This window comes from Sorex fumeus, unplaced genomic scaffold (assembly GCF_029834395.1).
Source record: "Sorex fumeus unplaced genomic scaffold, SorFum_2.1 ptg000011l, whole genome shotgun sequence".
In the NCBI taxonomy this organism is placed as follows: domain Eukaryota; kingdom Metazoa; phylum Chordata; class Mammalia; order Eulipotyphla; family Soricidae; genus Sorex; species Sorex fumeus.
The window spans coordinates 7,156,664-7,178,621 of NW_026606068.1; the positions used below are offsets into that span (position 1 = coordinate 7,156,664).

The 21,958-nt window shown below is 53.8% G+C and overlaps 1 protein-coding gene across 1 annotated transcript in view; it reads left to right on the top strand.

The window, feature by feature from the left end:
• INTS8 (integrator complex subunit 8) overlaps window positions 1-21,958 on the top strand; it is a 31,522-nt gene that overhangs the window by 9,206 nt on the left and 358 nt on the right. Inside the window, exons 8-26 of the mRNA XM_056110896.1 lie at window positions 448-603; window positions 1,890-1,990; window positions 2,501-2,642; window positions 3,109-3,179; window positions 3,434-3,609; window positions 3,842-3,975; window positions 5,467-5,577; window positions 6,538-6,739; window positions 7,345-7,466; window positions 10,260-10,444; window positions 10,775-10,808; window positions 12,060-12,116; window positions 13,048-13,109; window positions 15,159-15,277; window positions 16,382-16,485; window positions 17,360-17,410; window positions 18,636-18,709; window positions 19,149-19,213; window positions 19,346-19,389. Of these exons, the coding sequence (XP_055966871.1) occupies window positions 448-603; window positions 1,890-1,990; window positions 2,501-2,642; window positions 3,109-3,179; window positions 3,434-3,609; window positions 3,842-3,975; window positions 5,467-5,577; window positions 6,538-6,739; window positions 7,345-7,466; window positions 10,260-10,444; window positions 10,775-10,808; window positions 12,060-12,116; window positions 13,048-13,109; window positions 15,159-15,277; window positions 16,382-16,485; window positions 17,360-17,410; window positions 18,636-18,709; window positions 19,149-19,213; window positions 19,346-19,389 (2,010 nt within the window). The remainder of the gene's footprint in view (window positions 1-447; window positions 604-1,889; window positions 1,991-2,500; window positions 2,643-3,108; window positions 3,180-3,433; window positions 3,610-3,841; window positions 3,976-5,466; window positions 5,578-6,537; window positions 6,740-7,344; window positions 7,467-10,259; window positions 10,445-10,774; window positions 10,809-12,059; window positions 12,117-13,047; window positions 13,110-15,158; window positions 15,278-16,381; window positions 16,486-17,359; window positions 17,411-18,635; window positions 18,710-19,148; window positions 19,214-19,345; window positions 19,390-21,958) is intronic.

Sequence of the window (21,958 nt, forward strand, 5' to 3'; positions counted from 1 at the left end):
TGTGTGTGTGTTGTGTGTGAGAGAAAGGGAGAGAGAGAGAGAGAGAGAGAGAGAAGCAGTATAGTTGTTATTGGCGGGGACTTGCTTAGATATTAAGAGGAGAAAAAGAGGGGAAACGAGACATGTTCAAGAGAGAACACGGACCCCTCCACAGAGGAAGAAATAGCTGGGCGAACACACATTCAGGAAGCCCACAGGCCTGAGCAGCAACAACGGCCGCCACCCTGCTGGCTGCAGTGCTTTGGAGCAGGCCGCAGCCCGCAGTGGTTTCTGTCACGCGTTGTTGCACGTTGCTTTTCTCTTGGGCCCTCGGAGCTGTTCTTGTTCGGGGCTGTGGGGCATTTGCCGCCTCACTCCGAGCCTGTAGCTGGGAAGCTCCGCAGGGTTGTCTGCTCATGCTGCGGAGCGCGTGGGCCTGCTGTGATGGCTGGTGCCTGTTCCTTACAGATCAGGTCCTTGTCCCTCCCCTGCACCATCGACGAGAAGCGGCTCGCCGGCTACTGCCAGGCGTGTGATACCGTCGCGCCTCCCCCAGACGACGCGTCCCAGCAGCTCACGCCCTACGGTCAAGTTCACCTCTGCTTGCGGTCAGCCAACTATCAGGTACTCGGAGGCTGCGCTGGGGAGGAGGGGCTTTGGAGACAGAGGCTGGGGGGCATCTGTAAACCAGCGCAGCACTGCGCGGATGTGGGCGTCCTGAGTCATTCGTCCTTTCTTTCCTCCCTTCCTCCCTCCCTCCCACTCCCTCCCTCTCTCCATCCTTCCCTCCTCCCCTCTCGCCCTCCCCACTTCCTCCCTCCTTCCTTTTACCACGCCCAGTGCTGCTCAGGGCTCACTCCTGGCAGTGTTGGGGACCATGCATGGTGCCGAGGGTCGACTGGGGTCTGGGTCTAGGGCACGCACTTTTCTCTTGGACTATCTCTCTAGCGCCCTATTTCTGTTTTTTGAGGAGTGGGTCTTGGGCCGCACTCGATGGTGCTGGGGAGGTGGCATGTCGTGTTGGGGATGAAACGGGCTGGGCTGCATTGCATGCCAATCCCACGAAAGCCCCTACTTTCTCTCTCTCTGCCCTAGATTTTTTTTGTTTTGTTTTTTGGGTCACACCTGGTGATGCACAGGGGTTACTCCTGCCTCTGCACTCAAGAGTTACTCCTGGCAGTGCTCAGGGGACCATAGGGGATGCTGGGAATCGAACCCAGGTCGGCCGCGTGCAAGGCAAACGCCCTACCCACTGTGCTATCTCTCCAGCCCCGATTTTTTTTAAGTTTTTTGTTTTGGAGTCACACCTGAGATGAGCCCATGTGGGAGGCCCAGGTTCTATCCCTGGCATCACAGGGTTTCTCTGAGCAGTGCTGGCAAGGGCCCTGGAGCACTGACGAAGGGGAGTAGCCCCTGAGCATCAAAGAGAGTGGCCCAAAAGCCAGAAGTGAGGGAAAAGAAACTAACCTGCTTCAGAACCTTTTGAGCCCTTTCCCTGCCCCAGCGGACATTGTTTCAGAGTCGATATTAGCACTGGAAAGTTGCTCCCAGCCCTTACGGGACCCCAGCTACACACGGGTTCTAAGCTCTGCCGGGCAAGCCCAGGTGTCCCTGTCGAGGGGTGGTCCTGAGCTTGCACATGCTGTGAGGAGCCCCCGACCCCCAGTTAGAGTGGGCGAAAGCAGAGTTTATAAGTTCTCTCTGCTGACCTGGCCACGTCATGGTACCTTCACCACCCAGGGCCAGCCCGTGGCCCTCCCTCGGGCCCCGGCACTGGCTGCTCCCATCAGTGTTGGAAGCAGCTTAGATGTTCAAGGCAGAGTTTTCCTCGGAGGGATTCCGGACCTTCATGCTGTGTGGAGAGACTTGGCCGCAAAGCTGACACGTGCCATTTTATGAATGCGTCCTAGGAGATCGTGAAGATTTTCATGGAGGACAACTTAACCTTCAGCTTGCCCGCCCAGTTCCGGCAGTCTGTGCTCAGGGAGCTCTTCCAGAAGGCCCAGCAGGGGTGAGTAGACTGGGGACAGACTTTCTGATCTCGGAGGAAAGGAGCAAAGGTATGTTTCCTGCTCCCTGGAACCTCCCGCCCCGAATCCTGCCCATGTCTGGGCCAGCATCGGGTCGTCAGCTCCAGGACCGCTTCCAAGGCCAGGGCCATCACACGTGGCTGGACTCTGTTCCGGGGTATCACTTATGGCCAGACTCTCCTCAGGGGCATCACACTAGCCGGGCTCTTCTCAGGCGCATCACGCACGGCCAGCCTCCATTCAGGGGTGTGCTGGGACATGACGCATGCTGAACTCCATCGCCAGGGGACCTCGTGCACCCTATGCCCCATGCTGCCCGGATCGCTCCTGGCCACAGGCCTCCCTTTCCTGTCCTGGACTAGTTCCTGGGATGCAGCCATAGCCCCAAATCTCCCCGCCCAGAGAGAAACAGCTACTCCCTAGAGGTGGGATATGCGGCCCATCCCTTTCCTTGTTTCAAAAGGGCGCGGGTGTACTTTTATTTTCTGCAGAAATGAAGGCCTAGATGAAATCTGCTTTAAAGTTTGTGCCTGCAACACAGTCCGGGACATCCTGGAGGGGGGGACCATCAGTGTTCAGTTCAACCAGCTGTTCCTGAAACCCAACAAAGAAAAAATAGACTTCCTGCTCGAGGTAAGCACATGCCCCTCAGGCTTCCTACACTTGTCTGACCTTCCTCACCAGGGTCGAGGGTAGGGTGGGGCCACGCTGGGCGCTGTGCTCAGGGATCACGCCTGATGGCGCTTCGGGGACCATAGGGGGTGCCGGGGATTGAACTGGGGTCAGCGGATGCAAGGCCAGTGCCCTTCCCACTGGACTCTCTCTGCCGCCCCGCCTTTCATTCCATTTGCTTTATTTGGGGGGATGTTGGGTCGTACCCCGTGCTGCTTTGGGGTATGGCACAGCGGCTCCAGCCCGGCTCTCTGCTTCCTCATGCCTCACCCTCCCCCCAACCCCTTGCCTCTTTCATCTTCTAACCCAGTCTGTGATTGACCTATGGAGGAAATCAGAAAATTGGGTGGTTTTGGAATTGCATTATTCCCGACTGTGGTGTGCGTGGGTTTTGTGTGTTTCAGTCGGTTCTCATTCGTATCCCTAGGTGTGCTCGAAATCAATCAATCTAGAAAAGGCCTCAGAGTCTCTGAAAGAGAACATGGCTGTTTTCCTCAAGTAAGTCCCTTGGTTTTTCACCTTTGAACTTGGGAGGAAAATTCCTTCTGGCACTTCGGTTTTGGATTCGCCCGCATGTGCTCCAGCCAGAGCAGGCTCTTGGGGCTGGTGTTGGCTTCTCAGTCTGCTGGCCTGTCCCCTCAGCGGTGGATCGGGACCCCCAAAAAGCCACAGAGCCTGCCGCTGGAGTAGGAGGGTGCGGGGATGGCAGGGGTGCCCGTCTCCCGAACTCCCCCCCTTGGATCCTGCGCTAGGCACGTGTGTCTGGGCCTGGAGGACCTGCAGTACGTGTTCATGGTGTCGTCCCACGAGCTTCTCATCACGCTGCTGAGCGGCGAGGAGCGGAAGCTGCTGGTCGAGGGCCTGCGGAAGCGAAGCCCCCGGGTCAGCCTGTGTGTCAAGCCGGTCACTTCCTTCTATGATATACCAGGTGGGCGCTGTCCTAGGCTCCCTGTTCTTGTCCCTGGCTACCGGGGACCCTTGCCTGGACTCTTTTCAGACTGGAGCTGCCCTGGTGGCTGCAGTGGGCAGAGCAGTGCTGGGCAGAGCGTGGCCCCCGTCTGCTCACACAGAGCCTGGCCACTCCACTGCCTTTGCCATATTGGATGGTTTGATTTCTTTTTCCTTTTTTTTTTCTTGTTTTGTTGTTTTGGTCTTTTTAGCCTCTGCCAGCGTCAACATCGGCCAGTTGGAACATCAGCTGATCCTGTCTGTGGACCCCTGGAGGATCCGCCAGATCCTCATTGAGTTGCACGGGATGACGTCGGAACGCCAGTTCTGGACAGTGTCCAGCAAGGTGAGATGTGCCCTTTGTCTGTAGGTAAGAACGTTGCCTCTGACTTCTGGGTTGTTTGATTTTCGCTTTAGGGGCCATTCCTGGCAGTGCTTAGGACTTTGTCCTGGCCCTGTGCTCAGGGATCACTCTTAGGGGGCTCAGGGACCATATGTGGTGCCAGGGATCGAACCCAGGTCGGACATGTGCAAGACTTGTGCCTTCCCTGCTATGTCGTCTTTCTTCCCCTCCTAATAAAAATTTTTTGGTGGGGCCACACCCAGTGTTGCTTAGGTGTTACTCCTGGCTCTGCACTCAGGCATCACTCCTGGCGTGGCTCAGGGGACAATGGGGGAAGCCGGGGATCGAACCCAGTCAACTGCGTGCAAGGCCAAGTCCCCTAACCATTATACTCTCACTCTGGCCCCGCTCTAATATAATTAAATGGAGTTTTCCACTCGTTTTTTTCTCCTTTTGGGAGGGGGCCACGCCCAGTTGACTTAGGGTTTACTCTTGGCACTGTACCCCAGGGTGCTAGGAATGGAACCTGGTCGGCAGCGTGCAGGGCTAGCACTTCGCTTGCTGAGTTCTCACTCTGGTGTTTTTGAGAGGGACCCATGCTTATGTGACCTTATGGATGCCTTTGAACATCTGTTGAGAGAGAAATACCAGATGTCAAGCGGAGGGTGTTGGTGACACCTGCGACCCATTGACTCTTCCCTCTGTGGCCAGCGTGTTTCTCACTTGGCTCTCTAAGTCTGGATCTATTTTATTTGGCTGGTCTGATGCTGGGGCTCTCTCCAGCTCCGAGTGGGGGCCCAGAACTTGTTCTCGGGCCGGCCGGGCTTGCTCAGCTGTGGAGCTGGCCGTGCAGTCTGCGGGCCTGGCATCTGGGCCCGCTGTAGGTGGACTTGCCGCGTGAATTTCAACAGGGTTTGTTTTTCGGGGGGTCATATCTGAGTCCTAGCTCTGTGCTTTGGGGATTGCTCCCTGTAGAGATGAGGGGACTTGGGGGCCCATGCCCTCCAGCCCTCCAAGTATTCGTCACTGTCACTGTCCTCCCCTTGTTCGTCGATTTGCTAGAGCGGGTCCAGTAACATCGTGAGACTTGTTACTGTGTTTGGCATAGCAAATACGTCACGGGGAGCTTGCCAGGCTTTGCCCTGCGGGTGAGATACTCTCAGTAGCTTGCCGGGCTCTCCGAGAGGGGTGGAGGAATTGAACTCGGGTCGGCCGTGTTGGCCGCATGCAAGGCAAACGCCCTGCCCGCTGTGCTATCACTCCAGCCCAAGTATTTGTACCTTTGCTTTTTAATACTCTTCGAATTTGGAAGCCTACAGCTTGATACCTTTTTTTTTGTCGTTGGTTTTTTTGTTTGTAGTCCAGGGGCTTACTCCCAGCTCTGTGCTCAGGGCTCAGGGAATTGAGCCCGGGTTGGGCCTGTGTACGGCTGGCCTGTTCCCTGGCCCTCCCCCACTCATCATGCGCCTGCTCTCCCCACCCCGTTTCTTCTAGTGGGAAGTGCCTGGGGTCTACAGCTGTGTGATTCTGGGGATTAAAGACAACTTGACGAGAGACTTGGTTTACATTCTCATGGCCAAAGGTCTGCACTGTAGTGCTGTGAAGGTGAGTTCTCGTGTCCCGCAGCCACTGTCTGAAAATCGAGGCTTATTCTAAAGTGAAGCTTGGGGACCTGAATCCATTGTAGTTTTTTATTTGAAAATTAGCCACAGGCCTAAAAGGATATTTGAAAAGCTGTTTGACAGATGGTTTTGGAGCTCTGTGTGTGTGTGTGTGTGTGTGTGTGTGTGTGTGTGTGTGTGTGTGTGTGTGTGTGTAGAGGGGGGAGGGCAGAGAGACATTGATTCCCAGCACCTCGTACGGTTCCCTGAGCACTGCCAGGAATGATTCCTGAGCACTCCCACAGGGTGACTCCTTCCGCCCTTGCGCTCCCGTTTGCCAGGCTTTGTCCTGACTGAGGCAGCAGAGCCCTTACAGCTGCCTCGTTTCTGGCAGGGGGTTCCAGGAGCCGGGCACACTGTGGGCTCTTCCTTAGGCAGCAGCGCGCCTCTGCCAGCAGGCAGGGCCAGGCCCGGGGCCTGATCCAAGCAGGCAGGAAGGGGAGAGGCAGTGACGGCATGGGTGAGAGCCTGGAAAGGCTCCGAGAGATGGGGCGGAGACCGCGGGAGCCTCCCCGTCCCCTCCCCACCTCCTCCGACCCCCTCCACTCTGCACGACTTCAAGTAACACATTGTGTGAGGACGTCTGTACTTGGCGTGAAGAATTTGGAGGGTTGCAGGGTGGGTTAACCCACGCCCAGCAGTGCTCAGGGCTGGCTTCTGGCTCTGTGCTCAGGTGTCGCTCCTGGCGGGGCTCGGGGAGTCCTGTGTGGGTCTGGGTGTTGCGTCTGGATTAGCCGCGTGTGAGGCAGGTGCCCTTCCGTTGCGTCTCCGGCCCCTGATCTCTGGTTGTGTTTCTCGGGAAGTGGCAGCCACAGGACAGACGAGCAGCAGAGGGGAACTGGGGCCTTGCTCCAGAGGGGTGTCGCGGAGGGATTGGGAACCCCCACGAGCTCTGCCTTCCTAGGACTTCACCCATGCCAAGCAGCTGTTCGCCGCGTGCCTGGAGCTGGTCACAGAGTTCTCCCCCAAGCTGCGCCAGGTCATGCTGAACGAGTCGCTGCTGCTGGACATCCACACGCACGAGGCGGCTGCGGGGCTGGCGGGGGAGCGGCCACCCTCCGACCTCATCAGCAGGGTGCGCGGGTACCTGGAGATGCGGCTGCCAGGTGAGGCGGGGAACCGTGGGCACGATGGGGTGGGTGCCCCGCGGTGTCCCCTGTGCCCGTGCCACTGGTGCGTGCGCACTCCCCGCCCTCCCTGTCCGTCCATCCGGGGCTGCACTCCCACTGAGGTGTCCAACACTGGGCCCCCTGGGAACCCAGGGTCGGCAGTTCTGAAGGGGCCTGCAGTGCCCACAGTGTGTGGTAGGTAGATGAGGGTGGGCGCAGGGTCTCTTTGGAGGCGTGAGCTTGCTGGCTCCTGTGGGAGGCCTCTGCAGGAGGCAGGGCTTCGTGGTTCTGGCTGGCTGGTGGGGAGCAGCGGGTGCTGCACACGTGGTCAGTGGGGGGCGGCATGGGGGTAGGGAGTCCAGGGTGCTTGACACACAGAACCCTTGGCCATCACTGCATCTCCCCTTGCGGATGCTCTTCTGCTGTGTCATCTCAAGGGCCGTTGAGTATGTGCGTGGGTGGAGTCACCAGGTGTGCGGGTCAGCACCCAGCTCCATGCCTTCGCCCGTGGGCACCGTCAGCTCTCCGGAGCAGCGTCTGCACTGTCCGAACGGTCCTCGGCGCCATCCTGCTCACCTCAGCCCATGTCCTCTGACCCGCAGACATCCCCTTGCGCCAGGTGATCGCTGAGGAGTGCGTCGCCTTCATGCTAAACTGGAGAGAGAACGAGTACCTCATGCTGCAGGTCCCTGCCTTCCTTCTCCAGAGCAACCCGTACGTGAAGGTAATCAGTGCTGCCAAGAAGCGCTCCCTCCCTCTCTGACCCACACGCACCTGGCCGAGTGTCGTGGCTTTGTGATTCGGAGCCAGGTTCCTGTGGCTCAGGCACGTTGTTGGCATGTATTCAAGGACATTTGTCTATTGACTTCGCTCTGGAGCCACATCACTCGGGGGTTAATCCTGGCTGTGCACTCAGGAATTACTCCAGGGAATGTATGGGCCACTGGGGATCAAATCCAGGTTGGCAAGTGCCGTCCCCTCTGTACTGTCTCTATAACTCCAGAGGACATTTACTTTTTATTTTATTTGCTTTTTGGGTCACACCTCGCAATGCACAGGGGTTACTCCTGACTCTGCACTCAGGAATTACTCCTGGCGGTGCTCAGGGGACCCTGTGGGATGCTGGGAATCGAACCCGGGTCGGCCGCATGCAAGGCAAACGCCCTACCCGCTGTGCTATCACTCCAGACCCGGACATTTACTTTTTAATATAAGCAAAAGTTATGTACTCAGCAGACATTGTGGTATATTCCCCAAAGCTCCTGAGAGGTAAATTCACTTTTCTTGCTTTGATTCATTCACAAAAATCACAAAATCACAAACCATCCTGTTATTTGTCGATTGCCTCGAGCAGGCCCCAGTAACGTCTCCTTCCTTCTAGCCCTGAGATTTTTTTAAAAAGTGCCATATTCAAGGCTCTTTCAGAGTTAAGAGAATAAGACCCTTCATTGTTAGTGATATTTGGCATACTGGGTACGCCACGGGGAGTTTGCCAGACTCTGCCGTGTGGGCAGGTTACGTTCGGTGGCCTGCCAGTTTTTATAGTCAGGGACTATAAAACCCAGCTCCCGGAAGCGCGCGGCGGCGACATCTTATCATCTTGATTCATTAAACCACTTTCTTTATATTTTTTGGGTAAGGGTCATGTCCAGCCTTGCTTGGGGCTTACTCCTGGCTCTGTACTCAAGAATTACTCCTGATGGTGTTTGGGGAACCACACGGGGTCCTGGGGATTGAACTCAGATCTACTTAGTGCATGGAAACAGTCTGTCCTCCATACTATCACTCTGGCCCCATTCAAGCTCTTAAGTTGATGCTCTAGTTCACTTCTGTTTTTGTTTGGCTTTGGTTTGGGGGCCACCCGACAGAACTTAATTTCTCGCTCTGCACTTGGGGATCACTCCTGGGGGTGCTCAGGGAACCCTATGCAGTGCCAGGGACCGAACCCAGGTCAGCCACATGCAAGGCAAGCGCCCTGCCGGCTGTACTCTTGGTGGCCAGCAAGCCATTGCTTCTTAAACTGTGGTTTGTGACTCCTCGTGAGACCGTGTAACTGAATGTGGGGGGTTGGGAAAACTTTGGCAACGGTAAAGGATTTCTGAATGTGAAACTACCAAAAATGCATCAAACACCTCACGAATGTGGGGTGTTCCTTGTCCGCCTCGTGAACAAAGGGGTCTCTGAGGCAGACAGGTGAGGCTGCTTCTAAAGGGCCAGAATAGCAGCCACAAGCTTTCAGGATCTGCTTCTAGAACAATCTTGAGGCCCCGGTGCTCTCGGTTTTTAATCTTAGAGAGAAGTCGCTCCCAGTCATATTGTCTCAGTCATACTAAGTCCTGCTCTCTCAGTCATGTCCTCTCTGTCATGCTCTGTTACAGTACCTCAGTCATTCTCTCTCAGTCATGTCCTCTCAGTCCTGTTCTCGCAGTCATACTCATGTTCTCTCACTCATTTTACCTCAGCATAATTCCCTAAATCATGTTTTCTCTCTGTCATGTTCTCTCAGTCATGTTCTCTCAATCATGTTCTCTCAGTCCTGCTTAGTCATGTTCTCTCAGTCATGTTCTCTCTTAATTCTTAGTCGTGTTCTCTCAGTCATCAAATCACAAATCACAAATCATCCTGTTAATTGCCGATTGCCTCGAGCAGGCCCCAGTAACGTCTCCTTCATCCTAGCCCTGAGATTATATTCAAGGCTCTTTAGGAGAATGAGACCCATCATTGTTACTGGTATTTGGCATATTGGGTGCGCCACGGGGAGTTTGCCCGACTCTGCCGTGTGGGCAGGCTACATTTGGTAGCCTGCCAGTTTGTCCAGAGTAGGAATGAGATAATAAGATGTCATAATAAATTGTCGCTTGGCTGCGAATGCGGCCGCGCGGTTCCGGGAGCTGGTTTTTATAGTCTCTGAGTCTTGGCCGTTGATGGGATTACACGGCGCCAGGGGGCCAGGTGGTGGGTGTGACCCCCGCCTACTGGAATTTGGAGGATCTGGGTGGAGGATGCTCGGCCCAAATCCGAGTAGGCTTGGAGATCTCGGCCCCGGAACCCGCGTGACTTTGTCCCTCTGCCAGTACCTTCATGTGTTTTCATGAGAGAAAAGCTCTCTCATGTTCTTTCAGTCATACTCTCCCAGTCATATTCTCAGTCATAATCTCTGTCATTCTCTCTTTCTGCCAACTTCTTCCATCTTCTTTTCCTCATGTCTTCAAGGAAGGATTTTGCTTCCTTTGTGTGTGAAGTACCAGTTTTTAACCTCCTCTTTGGCTTGGAACACCCTGTTGGCCACGGTGGGGTCAGCTGCTCCCCCAGAAGCCGCGCTCCTCTGGGCTGTCCGTGTTTCCATCAGACTGCCCTTGCTAAACAGCTGCCATTCGCAGGGCACCGACCAGTGCTGCGGCAGGGCAAGGGGCTCTGGTGTCTGTGGGGCTCCCCTGCTGCCTCCCTGCACTTGTGGGCCTGGAGGAAGGACATGATCGATGCAGGAACGCTCCTGATGCCTTCTCCCGTGTCACAGCTCGGGCAGCTTTTAGCAGCCACCTGTAAAGAGCTTCCCGGCCCGAAGGAGAGTCGGCGGACGGCCAAGGACCTGTGGGAAGTCGTGGTGCAGATGTGCAGCGTGTCCAGCCAGCACAAGCGGGGCAGCGATGGCCGCGTCAGCCTCATCAAGCAGCGCGAGTGCACGCTGGGCATCATGTACCGGTGCGAGTCTGGGCCGAGAGTGGGGCGCGGGGCGGAGTGGACCATTCTGGAAAACCCTCATTTCTGTCGTTTTATCAGGCTATTCGTGCCTATTATTTTAAGCCTTTTGGGGGTGGGGGCGGTTTGGACCACACCCAGCAGTGCTTTGGGCCTGCTCCTGGCTCTGCGCTCAGGGATCACTACTGGCCAGGTCAGGAGGCCATTCCGGGTGCCGGGGATCAAACCTGGGTCAGCCCTCCCTGCTCTACTGTAGCCTCAGCCCTGTGATTTATTTTTAAAATTTTATTTCTGGTTTCCAATGCTGAAAATGCGCACTTTTGTTTCCTGTAGGAGTGAGCTGCTTTCCTTTATCAAAAAATTACGGGTGAGTCATAAAAATTTGATTCGGTTCCTATTGCTTATTTTTGCAGAAAACAACAAAATAAATCCTGAAGTGCTGAATAGATCAATGATCTGTTAATGACATTATCTTCAGTTGTCATTGTTTAAAATTATAAAGAACTCTCCAAATGGGGCTAGAAGCTTGAAGACTGGCTTTAGTTTCATTTTCGCAGGACAATATCACATTTACTAGATATAAATGAGGTCCATTTTTTCAGATACTACCTTAGGGAATAAAGAATCAGTCATTTTGGAAGTAGCAGGGATTCCTTGGTTCACAAAAGTTCCATGTACTCAATTTTAAAAATGATCTAAGTGCAGCACCATAGGCCAGACGCTAAATCCAGAAACTTTTGTGTTTAAAAGCCTTTAGGTGATTAGAAGTGAAATTGATCTTTGGGGTGTCTGGTAAGTTTGTAAAGTGTAAGAAAAAAGGGGCTGGAGCGATAGTACAGCCGGATAGTACAGCAAGGACGTTTGCCTTGCATGTGGCCAACCTGGGTTGATCCCCAGCATCTCATATAGTCCCCAAGCACCGTAAGGAGTGTTTCCTGAGTGCAGAGCCGGGAGTAACCCCTGTGCATCGCTGGCTGTGATCCAAAAAGCCAGAAAGCCAAAATAATAATAATAATCACTCTATCACTGTCATCCTGTCGATCATCGATTTACTCGAGCGGGCTCCAGTAACGTCTCCATTCGTCCCAGCCCTGAGATTTTAGCAGCCTCTCTTAGTAGTCTTTGCAAACGCTGCCATATTGGAGGCTGTTTCAGGGGCAGGGGAATGAGACCTGTCATTGTTACTGTTTTTGGCATATCGAATATGCCACAGGTAGCTTGCCAGGCTCTTAATAATAATATTAATAATAATCACTGTCACTGTCCTCCCATAGTCCATCGATTTGCTCGAGCGGGCCCAGTAACATCTCCATTGTGAGACTTGTTAACTGTGTTTGGCATATCAAATACGACACAGGTAGCTTGCCAGTCTTTGCCGTGCAGGCGAGATACTCTCAGTAGCTTGCCGGGCTCTCTGAGAGGGGCTGAGGAATTGAACCCAGGTCGGTCACGTCGGCCGCATGCAAGGCAAATGCCCTACCGCTGTGCTATTGCTCCACCTAATAATAATAATAATAAATTTAAAGTATTTGGTAAGAAGATGCTGTATTTCTGAGGCTGACAAAAAACGAAATATTGAAATGATCGAAGTTTCTGATTGTTTTTTTCTCTCTTCTAGGAACCATTGGTTTTGAGTATTATTTTATCGCTGTTTGTGAAACTTCACAATGTTCGGGTCAGTATTTCACAGTTTTGTTCAAAAAATCTTTCGGAGAGGGCTGGATCGATAGTACAGAGGGGAGGGTGTTTGCCTTGCATGCAGCCCACGTCGGTCAGTCTCTGGCATCCCATGTGGTCCCTGAGCACCACCAGGAGTGACCTCTACGCAGAGCCAGGAGCATGCTGGCCGTGGGCCCCCAAAATCTTACAGTGGGCTGGGGCAGTAGGACAGTGGGTGAGCCACTTCCCTTGCCTTGTACTTGTCAACTCAGGCCCAGTTCCTGTAGCACTGTCCTCCTGTTGTTGATTGATTCGCTCAAGTGGGCACCAGTAACGTTCTCCATTGTGAGACTTGTTTTTACTGGTTTTGGCATATCGAATACGCCATGGGGAGCTTGCCAGGCTCTGCCGTGCGGGCAGGATACTCTCGGTAGCTTGCGGGCTCTCCGAGGACGACACAGGAATCGAATCTGGGTTGGCCGCATGCGAGGCGAATGCCCTACCCACTGTGCTATAGCTCTGCCCAACCAGGCGTGATAAATTTCATTAATTCTTTCCTTTGGTTTTTTGATTTTGTTTTGTTACCACTCAGCTGCACTCAGGGATTACTCCCAGGTCTGTGGTCAGGGGACCAGGTGGTACTGGGATCAAGGCCAGATATTCCATTTTTTTTGGGGGGGTGGGGTTATACCTAGCGATGCACATCACTCCAGCCTCCTAGACATTCCTTTTCAAATCAGAACTTTTTGGTTTGGGGGCTGGAGCAATAGCACAGCGGGTAGGGCGTCTGCCTTGCACCCGGCCGACCAGGGTTCGATTCCCAGCATCCCATATGGTCCCCTGAGCACCGCCAGGAGTCATTCCTGAGTGCAGAGCCAGGAGGAACCCCTGTGCATTGCCGGGTGTGGCCCAAAAAACAACAAAAAAAAAACTTTTTGTTTTTACAGGAGGACATTGTGAATGACATCACCGCTGAGCACATTTCTATGTGGCCGTGCTCCATCCCCAAGTAAGAAGTGTTGGGGCTCAGCCTGTGGGACTCAGATTGGATTGGGTTTTCGGTCTGAGCCACACCTGGTGGTGCTCAGGGCTTTCTCCCGGTGTGCTGGTGGGAGACCATCTGGGGTGCTGGGGATCGAACCCCAGACTGGGCACATGCAGGGCAGGTTCCCCTTCTGCTGTGCCTTTACCAGCGCCCAGTGATTTATACTTGATTCCCAGTTCGAGCTGGTCCTGGCTGCCAGGAGGACAGTGTAGTCAATCAACAGGCTGTGACCCGGTTGGGAAGTGGTGGCCATCTGTGTGTTTCTCTGTTGCAGCCGCTCATTGTCTTCTGGACAGCGGCATGCAGGCTCGAGAGGGCAGGAGCCGAGGTGTGAGCCGGAGGGGGCAGGCCCCTGCGTCTGGGGCAGGCGGGTCTCGCCCCTGGAAACTCCAGCTCTCTCTAGGAGAGATCTTCCCCTCCCTCCTGGGAAGTGCTTCGAGCTGACTGAGTGACTTCTGGGCCAGGCCATGGCGCTGTCCAGAACAGACTGGGCCCCTTCTCTTTTTCCTTTTTTTAAAAATTTTATTTAGTCCCCATGCAGTGACAGCTATTCATGACAGGGGTTAGACCCACGTTGCTTCTACGCCACTCGCTTCACCTGTGCCCACTACCTCTCCTTTGCGGGGCACTCATCTCCCTACGTAGGTTTTGTGCTGATTGTGCCTTCTCTGTGCTGGAGCAATAGCACGGCGAGTCGGGCGTTTGCCTTGCACGCGGCCGACCTGGGTTCAGCTCCTCCGTCCCTCTCGGAGAGCCCGGCAAGTTACCAACACTTTCCCACCTGCACGGTAGAGCCTGGCGAGCTCCCGTGGCGTACTGGACATTCCAAAAACAGTAACAACAAGTTTCATAATGGAGATGTTACTGGTGCCCGCTTGAGCAAATCGACGAACAGCGGGAGGACAGTGCAGTGCCACAGTGTGCCTTCTCTCATGCTCGGCCTTGTCTCACGCAACCAGAGCCGCTCCTCCTGCCCGCCTTTCTGGGTGCTTGAGCAAAAGCCCGGCCTGGGAGCGTGGCGTATTGCCCATCCGAAATGGTTCCATTCGTGGATAGAATTGCATTTTAAAAGTTTCTGTAAAGTATCAGCACAGTTCGGCTCATTTAGTAGTGATAATTATGTGTAAGACTCTCAGATTACTTAGTAGCAATAATCAAGTCTTTAGAATAATATTCTGGGCCTCCTGGGCCCTTGGGGTAAGTCAGGATGCAGAGTCCCTGCGGCAGCAGCTGTCCCGTGGGCCTGGGCCTCGTGCTCCTGGGTGTGAGTGGCCCGAGCTCTGGTTTGCTCTGGTTCTGGCCTCTCCATTGCTACCAGTGCGCACAGGACCTCTCACCCAGGACCGGTATGTTCATCTCGTCTTGCCAGAGACAGGCAGATTAAGGGCCGCCTGGCTTTCAAGGCAGTGTTGGTGTTTGAGGCCCTTCTGGGCAGAGCAGTCCTGGCGGGCCAGCAGACATCAGCCTCCACAGAGCTCACAGCAGGCCGAGCAGACGTCTTCTCTCTCTGTCTCTTGCACATAAATCGTGCTAAAAGCAGATTTAGAGACGTTTAGAGATGTTTTCCTTCCAGAGCTTCTGAGTAGCATCTGGTCCCGAGTGCCAACTGCAGGTGCGTGGCCTGTGGTGGCCAGTGGGACCCCAGGAGCCCCCCCACCCCCGTGCTCCGCGGCCTCGGGCTGTGCCCGTTCCGAGGAGAGACTGGCCACTGCCGTTCTCCAGTTCTGATGCCTAGGCCCCTTAAGGTGGGCTTGGCCTGGACCAGAGCAATAACACAGCGGGTAGGGTGTTCCCCTTGCACGTGGACGACCCAGGTTCGCTGCCCGGCATCTCATATGGTCCCCTGAGCACCGCCGGGGTTAGTCCTGAGTGCAAAACCAGGAGTAACCCCTGAGCATCGTGGGGTATGACCCAAAAAGCAAAAAAAAAAAAAAAACGTGGGCCTGGGGGCTGTGGGCGAGGGCTGCCTGGTACTGAGCACTGCAGAGTGAGCTGAGCACCTGACCTCCTCAGCCTGCAGTCAGTGGACTTCGAGGCCGTGGCGGTCACGCTGAAGGAGCTGGTACGCTTCGCCCTGAGCAGAAACCCCAACAACCACTCATGGCTCATCGTCCAGGCCGACATCTACTTTGGTGAGAAAGCGCCGTGCTGGGCTCTGTGGGCATAGGGACATGGGCGGGGGGAGGTAAGGATGAGTTACACCTTCCTGCAGCCTCAGTCACAGAGTCTCATTCATGCGGACACTTAGAGATCAGAAGACCTCATGTTGGTTCAGCTCACTGCCCCCCCCACCCCCCCCACCCCCCCGCACAGGGAGGGAATCACCCACTTTGGAAAACATTGTCCCAGATACACGAAAACCTGCATTTTCCACTGGGAGCCTTGGGTTCAGATATTCTTACTTTATTTTTGGTTTGGGGCCCACACCCCGGGTCTATTCATGGTGTGGTCCTGTAGCCCACACCTGGGGGTGTCCTGGGTCCACTCATGGTGTGGTGCCGGGGCCCACGTGCAGAGCCTGTGCTCCTCCCTGTAGCTGCCCCTCGGCCCAGGATTGTGAATGTCACAGTGACTCTCCCACCCAGTGAACATTCTCCCAGTGGTTGCTGAATCCCCAAGGAGGGGCAGAGTAACCCCTGAATGCCGAGTGGAGAACTGGCCTCTGGGCACTGCCCAGTGTGACCCCAGTCCATCCTGCCTTGAGGGAAGAAACAAACTCACCTTGAGGGATGGAGTGCCAAATTTTGTTGGGGAAACTATGGCCTGGTGAGGTATGGCCAGTGCTCTGCTCAGCATCGTGTCCGCCGTGGACCCCGTGCTCCCCTCTGGTCATCTGCGAGAGCTTTGCCAGCCTCGCCCTGGAAGTGGCCGATATTTTTGTTCCCTGACTGAGCAAGCGAAGTCCCGGGCTGCAGTGAGTGCAGGCTGGGTTTTCAGGAGCTGAGTTTTGTTGTTGTTGTTTTGGATTTGGGGCCACACCGACTTGTGCCCAGGACTCAACTCCTGGTAGGACTCGGGGGGCCCTGCATGGTGCTGGAGACTGAGCCGGGCTCAGGGGGTGCAGGACAGGTACAAGGGCAATCATCCGCACGTCCTGGGGGTCACTGATGCCGTCAGCCCCTGTGTGCGCCCTGCGTCTTCCAGAAGCCCCTTTCCTGCAAGGAACTCTCTCTCCCTCCTCCCTCCCTTCCTCCCTCCCTCCCTCTCACACTGGGTCTCTGTCTCGTTCTCCTCAGCTACCAACCAGTACTCAGCTGCCCTTCACTATTACCTGCAGGCTGGAGCCGTGTGTTCGGATTTCTTCAATAAGGCCGTGCCCCCGGACGTGTACACAGACCAGGTCTGCCCTGTCCACCTTTCTGCCCCTCTGCCCTGGACGTGCTCCCAGACCAGGTGCCCTGTCCACCCTTTCTGCCCCTCTGCCTCTGCCCCTTCAGGCGCAGATGCCCTCCTGTGTGTGGGCGCCACTCACACACTGCATCATCCCAACCTGACTCTCCTGTCTCCAGTGCTCACGGGCCGCTGTGCCCTGCCCAGGCCCTCCATCAGCCTGTGCCCATGAGCTCAGTGTCCTTCTTTGTCCCAAGGACCTGCCCCAGTAACCGCAGCATTGAGCCACCCTGCCCCCCTCCCCGGAGGTCACCAGCACTGTGATTTCAATGCGATGCTCTTTAATGACTTTTGAAGTAAGGTATAACATTTGTGAATTAGTTCTTTAAAAATGAATGCGGTTTGGGGCTGGAGCGATAGCACAGCAGGTAGGGCTTTTGACTTGCACGTGGCCGACCCCGGTTCAATTCCCAGCATCCCATATGGTCCCCAAGCACTGCCAGGAGTAATTCCTGGGTGCAGAGCCAGGAGTAACTCCTGTGCAATGCCGGGTGTGACCCAAAAAAGCCAAACCCCCCCCCCACACACACACACACACACACTGGAGTCAGAAGCACAGCCCATACCTCCCCCACATGCCTACCCCGCCACCCTCCCCGCCTCGTCTAGCTGTTCCGCTGCTGACAGCAGCATCCATAGTGTCAGTCAAGGTGACTTTTTGTTTTAGGGCCCCACCAAATGGTCCTCGGGGCTGGTTCCGTGCACAGGGATCACTCCTGGAGGTGCTCAGGGGATTGAAGCCAGGTCAGCCATGTACACGGCCAGACCCTGTCTGCTGTACTTTCTTTGGCCCCGTGGGTTTTAAGCATAATCTTGTTTTGTAGGTGATAAAACGGATGATAAAGTGCTGTTCTTTGCTGAATTGTCACACCCAGGTTAGTTTATAATACTACATTTCGTTTCCATGTATGCTCGAGTTTATGATACAAAGCCCCAAACTGGGAAGTAACTTTTTTCCCTATTGTGATTGCGTAAGTATACTTTTTGTTTGTAGGGAGTTTGGGTTTTCTTTCAGAATGGACCACATGCAGCTTTGTTTGGGGCTTACTCCTGACTCTGGCCTCAGGGACCACTCCTGACGGGACTGAGGGGACCATGTGGGGTGCCAAGGATTGAACCACAGCATGCAGAGCAGGCACCCTCCCCACTGTCCTGTTTTCCTGGCCCTGGATGGTGTTGGTTATGACCTATCGATATGATTGAAACTAATAAGTCATTTGTAGTTTTGTTTTGCTTTGTTTTTGCTTTTTGGGTGACACCCGGCGATGCACAGGGGTCACTCCTGGCTCTGCACTCGGGAATTGTACCTGGCGGTGCATTTGTAATATTTTGTAAGCCAGACAGCCTGAATGTTGCCACTGTAAGCTTTACCCTTCCCAGCTGTGAAGGGTCATTTGCATGGTCTATCAGTGTCAGGCATTTTGGTTTGATAAAGGCAATTTTCAACTGGTTTCTCAACTGACTCTCTTGCCAACTGCTATTTGGAATTTCGAATTTCTAAATAAATGTGAAAATTCAGAAATAACAATATTCTGTTTTGGTTTGGTTTTGGTCACACCTGGCTGTAAGCTCAGGGCTTCCTCCTTGTTCTGTGCTCAGGGATCACTTCTCGTGGGGCTCAAGGGACCGGATGGGTGCTAGGGATCAAACCCAGGTCAGCCACATGCAGGGCATGCGTGACCACTCTGCTTTCTCTCTAACCCAGAAATTAGAAGAGTTAGAATGTATGTCACCAGCAAAGGAAATACTGGGCAGATTGACATTTACATAAGGGATTTTGCAGTTAAAACTAGTGGAATGCCTAAAGATGTACTCTAGGAACTCTTAAATAATATACTCTTCATAGCAGAATCATTTAAAATTACTCCTTTTAAATCAGAAGAGTACGGGGCTGGAGCACTAGTACAGCAGATAGGCATTTAACTTACATGTGGCTGACATGGGTTCGATCCCTGACATTCCGTATGGTCCCTGAGTGCAGAGCCAGGAGTAACCCCTGAGCACAGCCAGGTATGATCCCTAAACCAAAAAACCAATAAAACAAATATGGGTTTGTTAGTACCCCGGACATGAACCCACTTTCAAACCTTTGTCATGTAGGTGGCAATCTTATGTCAGTTCCTCAGAGAAATCGACTACAAAACAGCATTTAAATCACTACAGGAACAAAACAGGTATGATGACGGGTGTGTGTATGGGGGGTGGGGGGTGCTCAGAGTTCACTCCTGGCCGTGTGCAGTGTGGGTGAGCTGGGGCTCAGGGGACCTGATGGAGTGCCAGGGATGGAACTCAGGTCTGCTGTGTGAAAAGCAAGCACCTCCCCCACTGTCCTATCTCCTGCCCTGCTGTGATAGCGTTCTCTTGTTGTTTGGTGATGCTCAGGGCTTACTTCCAACTCTGCACTCAGGGATCACTCCTAGCAGTGCTCAGGGCACCATATGGGATGCCGAGGATCAAGCCCATGTCGGCTTCATGCAAGGCAAATGCCCTCCCCGCTGTACCGTCGCTCAGGCACCCCCTGGTGCACTGTTTGAAGTGGAGCAAGACTGCTGCTGTTGATCAAGGCAGAGGTAAGGAGTGACCAACTTCTCTCTCTCTCTCTCTCTCTCTCAGCCACGATGCCATGGACTCCTACTATGGCTACATCTGGGACGTGACCATTCTGGAGTACCTGACCTGTATCCTTTGACCCCACGTGTTCTGTAGAGAACCTTCTGCGTTTTCCCTCTGGACCACGGAATGAAAGCGTGGCAGAGCCTGTCCCCAAGAGCGCGTGGGTGGAGTTTACTTTCCTTAACAGGTACATGCAGATCTTCATCATAAAAGAGGAGAAACAGACAAAAGACAAATTGCAGTAAGTTTCCTTCTGCCATTTTCTTCAGTGAGCTCTCGAAGTCTGTACATCGTTGATGATGCACTTACAAACGGGTGGGGGCGGGGGGCAGCTTCTTTTGGGACACATCCAGCGGTGCTCAGGAGTCACTCCTAGTTCTGCACTCAGGAATGAACTCCTGGCGGGCTCAGGAGGTGGTCGGAGGCGGGGAGGGATGGGGCAGGCGACACACCTTAGGTGGTGCCGGAGGTCAGAGCCATCGGCTGTGTGCGGGGCAAGCTCGCCTCCTGCTGTGCTGCTTTGCCACCCAGCCTGTCCCTTCGAGTGCTCCTGCCTCCCACTCAAGTCTGCCTGGTTTCAGAGCCCGGGTCTCTCGTACGCACGGCCTGCCTCGTACTGCCCTTCCCTGGCCCTTCTCTGCTCTGCTGAGTTGTTAAGCTCCCACGTGGCACAGCTGGTTCCTTCCGTTGCCCATCTCAACTGTTCTCAGCAAGGTCACCCAGTGAGAGGCCTAACGGACTGATGGCATGAGGCAAGCTCAGTTTTCCGTGAGGAACTTCGAAGAATGTCTCTGTTGTGCCCCACTGTCGGGTGCGTCAGCATTTCTGCGTATTGAAATGGCATCATCTGCTGCTTCTTCCTACCTTGGCTCTTGACCTAACTGATGCCTGTTTCTGTAGCATCCCCCCACAAAGCTACAGCACAGACAAGTCTTCCATTTCAAGTCTGATTGGGGTGCTGTGTTTGTTTTTTCTTATTTATTTTATTTATTTATTTATTTTTGTAGGAGTACTGCTATTTATTCAGCCACTGATTAGCTGATTGAATTGGGCATGAACTCCACCTTACTTTTTTTTTTCATTTTTTAAATAATTTTATTTATTGAATCACCGTGAGAGCAGTTACGAAGCTTTCGGGTCTAAGTCTCGCTCATACAATGAAACACCCGTCCCTTCACCAGTGCCCATTCTCCACCACCAAAATCCCCAGTACACCCCATCCCACACCCTCCCCCTGCCTGTGGGGCAGATGATTTCCACATTACTCCCTCTCTACTTTGATCACATTCACTATTTCGACACCAGACCCACCATTATTTAAGATTTTACTCCAACACTCAGATCTGCTGAAAAGGCAACAATAGACAATTTGTGTTCTATTGCTGGTTATGAATAACATGTCGTGTGGCTGCAGTAGGGCCACGTGGTTTTGAAGTTCTGAAATTTTAACACTTAAATCTGGAGGGATTTCTGCCAAAAGCCGCTGGGTTTCGAGATTTGTTTCCGAGTCTCTGGGATCAAGGCCGTTGAGCAGCTTGATGAGGAGTCAGAGAGGCCATTTGTGGGCGATGACTTGGGGTCTCGTTAGGGTGGGGAGGACAGGCCCGGCTCCACCTCCCCCCCCCCCCCCATCCCGTGAGACCCAACAAGTTTTGTCACTGCGGGCCCAAGCCTGACTGTCCAATGGCCTCTGGAGGATGACAGCCACCAAGTCGCCAAGAGGGAGCAGGCGGAGGGACAACACCCTTCCCCCCTGGGGTGGCCCGGCGACAGTAACGTACTGTGGAGTCCAGATGCATTTCTGTCAAACGCCACTGGGTTTTGAGATTTGTTTCTGAGTCTCTGGGATCAAGGCCGTTAAGCAGCTTGATCAGGAGCCAGAGAGGCCGTTCATGGGCGATGACTTGGGGTCTCGTTGGGGTGGGGAGGACAAGCCCGGCTCCACCCCTATCCCGTGAGGCCCTGTGTGTCTCGTCACTGGGGACCCAAATGTGACTATTCAGTGGCCTCAGACGGATGGCGGCCACTGGGCCGCCAGGGGGAGTAGGCCAAGGCACGAAACCTATTCCCACCTGGGTTGGCCCAGCACCGGTAACCTACTGCAGGGACGGGACGCATTTCTGCTAAAAGCCGCTGGGTTTCGAGATTTGTTTCTGAGTCTCTGGGATCATGGCCGTTAAGCAGTTCAATGAGGAACCAGAGAGGCCATGTCTCCAATTATATAGCTGAGCCGGAGGTGATTTGTGGGTGTGTCTCCCACATACCTAACTTTTGGCCGTTTACTTTCTTGGTAAACTTTGCCCCAAGTTTTTGGGGTCTGGCCAAAGGCACAGCAGCAATTTTGGGGTATCTGGAAGTCTGAAGGCGCCATGAGGCTGCTGATGCACTCGCCTCACAGGTACAGATTGACCTGCTGGCGGCACCATACCCCCGGTTTTTTTTTTTTTTTTAAAGGTAATTTAGGGTCCTAAAGTACTTTTAGTAAACACTAAGTTTAGGGTAGAATACTACCGTGGGTTTTAATCATGAAGTAATCTGAATGACTATATATGATAGAAGCTGCCCACCTCAGGGCTGGAGTGACAGTACCAGCAGGTTGTAGGGCGTTTTCCTTGCACACAGTCTGGTTCAATCCCTAGTAACCACTATGATCTCCGAGTCTTACCAGGAGTTAAGCCCTGACCACTGCTCAAAAACCAAAAAAAAAAAAAAGGCAACTAACCCTGTATTTTTACTTATTTGCTTAAAGAAAATGTTGAAGTGAATTTTAATGTTTTCAAAGAATTTCATAGGAAACAATTTACTTACTA